The sequence below is a fragment of the Arachis duranensis genome, chromosome 10 (assembly GCF_000817695.3).
Source record: "Arachis duranensis cultivar V14167 chromosome 10, aradu.V14167.gnm2.J7QH, whole genome shotgun sequence".
In the NCBI taxonomy this organism is placed as follows: Eukaryota; Viridiplantae; Streptophyta; class Magnoliopsida; order Fabales; family Fabaceae; genus Arachis; species Arachis duranensis.
In genome coordinates, this window is record NC_029781.3 from 93559672 (window position 1) to 93567315 (window position 7644).

Here is a 7644-nt window from a genome sequence, read left to right on the forward strand (position 1 = left end):
TCAACCCAGTAAAAACCCTTTTTCTCTCCCATTCTTTTTGGTCAAGAAAAAGGATGGCACTTGGCATTTTTGCACTGATTATCGGGCACTAAATGCAATCACAGTCAAAGATTTCTTTCCCATTCCTACCGTTGATGAATTGTTGGAGGAACTCTTTGGGGCTACTATTTTTTTGAAACTGGATCTTCGCTCGGGTTACCACCAAATCTTAGTCAAACCTGAGGATCGCTTTAAGACAGCGTTTTGCACGCATCAAGGGCTGTATGAATGGTTAGTGATGCCCTTCGGCCTCACCAATGACCCTGCTACTTTTTAGAGCTTTATGAATGATATATTCACGCCTTACTTGCGCAAATTTGTGCTAGTTTTTTTTATGATATACTAGTCTATAGTAGTGATTTCGACTTAATATTTAGAGCATTTGGAACTAGTCTTAAAATTGCTGCAGTAAGAGTCTCTATTTTCTAAACTTTCCAAATGCCTTTTTGGCTCCCCGAAAGTCAATTATTTGGGATCAGGGGCGGTGTGGTTCACATGGAAATGGCTAAGGTTCAGGCAATTCTGAAATGGCCTCAACCTACAAGCGTAAAATAGCTTCGGGGGTTTTTAGGCCTTACTGGTTATTATCGATGATTTACTAAAGGGTATGCCTCATTAGCAGCTCCTCTCACTGATTTACTTAAGAAAGACTCGTTTAATTGGTCGGAGCAAGCTACTCAAGCCTTTCGACAGCTGCAACATGCTATATGCACCAAACCAGTTTTGGCATTGCCCAATTTTAATATTCTTTTTGAAGTGGAGACAGACGCTTCAGGTACTGGTGTTGGGGCTGTTTTGATTCAACAAAAACATCCCATTGGTTATTTTTCCAAGAAACTACCTCCTACTTTATAGAAGCAATCCGCTTACATCAGAGATTTTTACGCCATCACTGAGGCCTTAGCTAAGTTTCGCCCTTACTTGCTAGGCAAAAGATTTATTTTGCGCACTGATCACCAAAGCTTGAAAGCGCTCTTAGAACAAGATCTTCATACACCAGCGCAACATAAATGGCTTCATAAATTGCTCGGGTTTGATTTTGAAATCCATTACAAGGCTGGGACTGAAAATATTGCAGCGGATGCACTCTCTCGTAGCTTCTTTGGGGCTTGGTCTATGTCAAAAGTAGAGTGGCTAGACCAACTTCGTGCAAAATTGGTGACGGATGAGGATCTCCGAGTATTATTGGCAAAGTGCAACTCTAATTCGGTTGAGAATTTGAATTACTCTTGTTAAAATGGCCTCTTGTTATGGAAGAACCGATTAGTGGTACCTTCCAAAAGCACTTTAGTTAGGAAAATCCTCTATGAATACCACAATAGTGTAATTGGTGGTCATGCGGGAATTGCTAAGACTGTGAAACGCATTTGTTCCATTTTCTATTGGCCTCATATGCAAAAGGATATCAGGCAGTATGTCTTATCTTGCTGCATTTGTCAACAAGCAAAGATAGAGAATAAGGCACCAGCCGGTTTGCTCAAGCCATTACTTATCCCTTCACAGGTATGGGAAGATATTGCAATAGATTTCATTGTGTCTCTGCTAGTTTCATCCGGCTATTCAGTTATCATGGTGGTTGTTGACCGTTTGACTAAGTACGCCTATTTCCTTCCCTTGAAACAAGATTTTAATAGCAGGACAGTTGCAGAATCTTTTATCAACAATGTCGTTAAGTTGCATGGTTTCCCAAAATCTATTATATCAGATAGGGATCGGGTATTTATCAACAAATTTTGGCAGCACCTCTTTCGCATCCAAGGTACTAAATTAGCATTGAGCTCAACTTATCATTCCCAAACTGATGGCCAGAGTGAAGTTTGTAATCGAACCCTAGAGATGTATTTACGTTGTTTTTGTTTTGAGAATCCTAAGTGCTGGCTGGAGTTTTTTCCGTGGGCTGAGTTTCGGTATAACTCCTCGTGGCACAGCAGTATCAAGATGACTCCCTTCAAAGCTCTTTATGGTAGGGACCCTCCTACTTTAGCTCGTTATGAACTCTCTAGTACTGATAATTCTTCCTTGCAAGAGTGGCTTCAGGACCTGATCACTTACTCAATCAGCTGAAGTTTAATTTGGAACGCTCCCAGCAGTATATGAAACATGTTACTGATAAACATCGCCGAAAAATTGAATTTCAGGAGGGTGATTTGGTGCTTGTGAAGTTATAGCCGTATCGCCAGCATTCCGTGGCACTGCGTAAACATCAGAAGCTGGTGTTGCATTATTTTGGTCCTTTTCCGATCAACAAGAAACTCAGTGACGTGGCCTATAGGGTGGAGTTACCTCCGGAAGCGCGTATCCATAATGTCTTCCATGTTTCAGCTCTCAAACGATTTCGGGGAGAGGGTACTTCCCAGTACTTCCCTCTCCCATTGACCACTACTAATGTGGGGCCAGTGTTAGAGCCTTCCAGGATACTTTCTATACGTTCTATTATGAGGGGTGATAGAATGGTTACACGTCAGGTGCAATGGGGACAGGGCAACTTGACAGAGACAACATGGGAAGATGTTCATCACTTTCACAAGTTGTTTCCGGAATTCAACCTTGAGGACAAGGTTGTTGCTGATGGGGACGGTAATGATACGAATATAGCAAATGAGGAGTACATAAATAAAAGCGAGGAGTACATAAACAAAAGTCAGGCAGTGTTGGAAGGAAGGGTTGTAACAAATCATGGACAGGTGGCAGTTGGTCCACATATTTCAGGCAGCAGGAAAAGCACCAGGGAGAAAACAAATAGCAAGTGATTGGAGGATTATGATCATTAGTGAATTGCGGTATGAATTCTCCTTCTCCTGTAGCTATTCTCTTTTCCCCTATTCTATCCCTTTTCTAATTCTTCTCAATTTCTCAGCACACCCTTTATTCTTGTCTCAGGTTACTGGTTGCTGGCTACTTCCTAAGGCTAGGGATTTTTGCACTCTCTTAAACCCTTCTTTTTTTCTGCTAGTCATATTCTTCAATTTCTTTATACTCATACTTCTATATTGTGAATTGCTTACTGATACACCTACTTAATATTAACTACACTTTCTTCAATCTATTGGCTTCCCTGTATCAGCTACTCAGATAAAGACACCTAAAACATCTTTTTTTTAAGATATTTTGTAGTAATTAAATATATAATCAATTAAATCGTGTTATTTTTGTCAAAATTAGACCAGACAAATCAGTTTGGCTAAAAAATTGATGAACCAATTTTTAAATCAATTTGAATTAACATTTTTTATAAAAATAACCACAATACCCCTATTATAAAAAATTACTATATATATATTAATTTTGAGAACTCTAAATCATAATTTTTCTCTTCTTTTTATGTCGTCAAAAGATTAAGATTTAGATTTTCAAAATTAATAATATATATAATAGGAGTATTTTAGTCATTTTTTATAAAAGTACTATTATAGTCATTTTCTATAAAAAAATATTAATTTAGATCGATTTAAAGTTTGGTTCACCAATTTTTCGACCAAATTAATTTGTCTGGTTTAATTTTTAAAAAAATAACACAATTTAATTGATTATATATGTTAAATTTAAATTATTAAAAAATATCTTAAAAAAAAGGTTTTAAACGTTTTTATCTTAATAACTCCTTTCTCATTTACTTTATTTTTCAACTTTCTATTTCTGCTCTTGTTGAAAACATTTTTTTTTATCACATTGATAATATACAAAATGAGCCATGATTCCTCCCATTAGTATTTTAAAAATACTTTTTTATAAAGAAAAATCTTATCCAACATATGTGTTTTTAATTTGGTACCTTTATTATAATCCAGAAATCTTTAAAATGGAAAATATTTAGCTCCTTATCAAAGCTAACAATTGAAGAGAGAATTGATGTTACGGTAACTTTTAAGTGTTATAATAAGTTGTGTCTTAACACAAATAATTTTAATATCTGATATAATATAAGAATTTAATTTTTTAATGTAGAAATTTAATTAAAAATTTGATAAAAATTATAAATACTGACATAATAATTAAACTTATTTTTTGGTGCATAATTAAAATTTGAAAAAGCATAGGTAACTAATGACATTCTTAAACAACGTGTGAACAATGTAAATTAATAGGATTAAAAGAGTAAATTTAATGAGTAACATTAAATTAGGATGTAATGTACTTGTATTTGATTGGTGGTTGTTCATGTTGTTCAAGATAACCATTGTTCCCCTAGCACTCCCTTTAAAATTTTATTATAAAAAATAATTTATATTCAAGATGAAAATTGAACATACATGGAAGGTCAACCTGTAATATTAACTATTCCTAATAATTAATATCCTATCCACATCCTCACATTATTATATATCAACAGGGGATGGCTTGTCTACCCAAAAAAAAAAAAATTGTAAAGTAAGTAAATGATAAGGAAATTGTGACAAACTAAAATGGCAATCTTGTAATAATTAAGTTGATGCACAAGCTGGAACTTTTCCAGTAATAGTAGGCTTGACATTAGCACATTTAGCGGTTGCTGCTGCACCATTGAATGTGAGATCAATGTTAGCAAGCTCAACTTCTTCACAAGGTACACTACTGCTACATGTAAGAAGCACCCCATCTGCAGTTCCTGAAGTTCCCTTAATGTTCTTGAACGAAACCTTGCTTATCTTTATTTTTGATGGACTCTACACCATACAGAAAAGTATATATTCATCAAAATTGGATCACGATAAACAAATTTTCTGAACAGTGTATATCTTTGTATGTATTAAATACGTATAAAACTAAGATTTATGTGTTGATTAGTTGAGATTATTATATTAAATACCTGTTTGTTACACTGATTCCATGGACAATACTCTTGGTCAATGATAACAGGATTCATGACATTAACCATAGTAATATCCTCAAAATGCATATCAGTGATAGGGGATGTTCCTGTAGAATCAGGCCACGTTTTGATCCTCACACCATTGGCAGTATTAGTCAAGGTGCAATTGGTGACATAGAAGCCTTCAACAGGTTCTTCATTTGGGTACCTTCCAAGGCTTCCAACACTGATTCCATGGCCAGGTCCACAATTCACATTTTGAACCGTTATTTGTTTGCTACCATCACCCAGTGAGATGCAATCATCACCGGTGCCAATTTTTGTGTTAAGGATCTTTATGCCGGTTGATCTTCCTATGTGGATTCCATCTGTGTTGAGACTAGTAGCCGGTGCATCGATTTTGACCCCGTCAAATGTGAAATTGCTGCACCCCAACACGTTAAAATGGAAGTCTTTGCTGTCCTTCGATGTTATGTCTCGAACTACTGAATTTTTAACAAAGTTGAAACCGAAATTCTGCCAAAATTTCACAGAAAACTCAATTAAGATCAATAGAACCAACTTTTAGTTAGATGTTACCTAAAAAATTTTCAAAAAAATAAGAAGAGTTCACTTCCTCTTTCTCAACCTTCACTCTTCTTCTCTCTTTGATTCATCAAACCATTAACATCACAGTTTGAATAATTCAAGACATGAGATTTTCTCTTAGATGACATATTTTGGAATTTAGGAATGGTATGAATAATAAATAATTACCATGCACAACATTTTGCAGTTCTTGTTGGATCCACAATCATTGATTTTCCAAGCAGCAGCACCTTGACCGTCAAATATTCCATGACCTGAGACGGTTACAGAGTCAACGTAATTAATCTTGATCCATTGATCTGCACCTTTAAGATCGGAAGGATTTGCAGGTGCTTGAATTGTTCCATCAACTTGAATTTCAATGGGAGCCTTGCAAGGACCCTTCACGTCCACTGCATTCATTCTGTATGAACCACTCGGGATCGTAATTTTTGCTGCTACCGTTGATGCGCATGCTTCTTTCCAAGCACTTAAGAAAGCCTTCACACAAATATTCATAACACAAACAAAACAAAATCAACCCACAATAAAACCATTTCAATTTCACTTTCTTACATTATTGAACTATAATTAATATATCGATTATTAAACCAGCAAAATTAAGGTTTATAATTTAAAATAAGAGAAAATCTAAGGAGCCAGCACTTAACTAGGAAAAGAAAAATAAGTGATTTCACACCATTAAATAAAATCTCGAACCATTAAAAACACCAATAATAACTAATTGATGACTACAATTCACAAAATTTATTGGCTCCTAGCACTCATTGTGTTTACATCTTATTATCTAACGAATAAAAAGAAGTGCAAAATAGTAAATGAATGGTACCTGTGTTATATCTGCATTTGGTGCACCACCAAATTTTGATATATCAAATGCCCCAGGTTGAGCTCTAGTAAAGTCAGACAGAAACAATGAGAACAAAGCAATTGCAATGATTTTTACAAGAAGCTTCATGTCTTGTTTTTTTTTTTTTTTGGAATACTTTTACAAACACAATGTCTTCCCTTCACTTTTATTGAAGAATGATGAACAAATGGTTTCATAATTCTATTTATATACTAAGTTGGAAAGATTTAAGACCACTATCTAAATATGACATCTTTATGTTCTGATGGTTTGGCCTGCTTTCTATTGTAAGTAATTAATTTGTCATCACTTGTTGCTAACAATGCACTATAATAATAATAGTTCATTATTTCACCACTAATTATGAAGAAATCACTCAAACCACACTCCGAAGTGCATTCAGCTTTTGCTTTATATTACCTTTTTTTAAGAGTACTTATTAATTTGCAATTTATAACATCTCAAAGTTTCCAAATTACTTTTTTGATTAAGTTGATTATGTGATTATATAAATTACAAATCAATTATTTAGGATTTTTATTTTATAAATATATATAAAAGAGTTTATCACTAAAGTAGATATATAGATACATCATTATGCCAGTTTTGTAATTCAAAAGAAAATAACATTTAACTAAAATCGTGAATTAACATTTAACACACAATGCAAGAATCACATAACTAATTTATTTTAACAAAAATATTAAAATTTTATTTTCTATAGTGATTTATCTAATGTAATATTAACATTTAATAGAATATATATTCTTCAAATAAGAACCAAACTGATTGAACACAAATTTCTTACGTATCACAATATAATAATAGAATTTATTATAATTTAGGATAATATATATTCTTCAAATAAGAACCAAACTGATTGAACACAAATTTCTTACGTATCACAATATAATAATTATTACTATATATGTTAATATTATTAAGATTTTATTATTCTATTGATCTTTATAATTTTTTCGAATTTTTAGTTAAGTCTTTATATATTTTTTTAATTGAATCTATATATTATTTATTTTTTTAATTAAGTCTCTAGCTACCATAAAAAAATGTTTGAGATAATAAAATATTTTATTTAAAAAATAAATATTTTAAAATTAAGGGTAGGAGACCACCATGAACTCCACCTCTGCGTTGCGTTTTTGCCTGTGAAGCCACCATCAAGGATAAATCCACGAAACAGTAACCGTATAAACAAAAGATTGATGAATTAATTTGATGTAATTTTATTGGATATGTCTAAAATAAGTATAACAACTTTATGTTTATTAAATGTACTTTATTATTGTAAACTATTGGATTTTGTTAAATATAAATCAAAAGTTACTATTAAAAAATATTAATAGACCATAATATAATA

At 33.1% G+C, this 7644-nt stretch overlaps 1 protein-coding gene across 1 annotated transcript; it reads right to left on the reverse strand.

The window, feature by feature from the left end:
• Nucleotides 1–4450: 4450 nt before the first annotated feature.
• LOC107470899 (polygalacturonase-like) lies at nt 4451–6374 on the reverse strand. Its single transcript, XM_016090309.3, has 4 exons — nt 6246–6374; nt 5585–5896; nt 4826–5344; nt 4451–4682 (listed from the first exon to the last, which is right to left on the reverse strand). The coding sequence occupies exons 1-4, from the start codon at nt 6372–6374 to the stop codon at nt 4461–4463; spliced, it is 1182 nt and encodes a 393-aa protein (XP_015945795.1). The 3' UTR covers nt 4451–4460.
• Between the last annotated feature and the right edge of the window lie 1270 nt (nt 6375–7644).

Bases quoted from the DNA above. Each gene is read 5' to 3' on its own strand.
- LOC107470899 (XM_016090309.3), bottom strand. From the start codon at position 6,374: ATGAAGCTTCTTGTAAAAATCATTGCAATTGCTTTGTTCTCATTGTTT. The intron at 5,345-5,584 runs GTAATTATTTAT...AAATTTTGGCAG, and splicing joins ACTGCAAAATGTTGTGCATG to AATTTCGGTTTCAACTTTGT. The intron at 4,683-4,825 runs GTATTTAATATA...TGTATGGTGTAG, and splicing joins GGAATCAGTGTAACAAACAG to AGTCCATCAAAAATAAAGAT.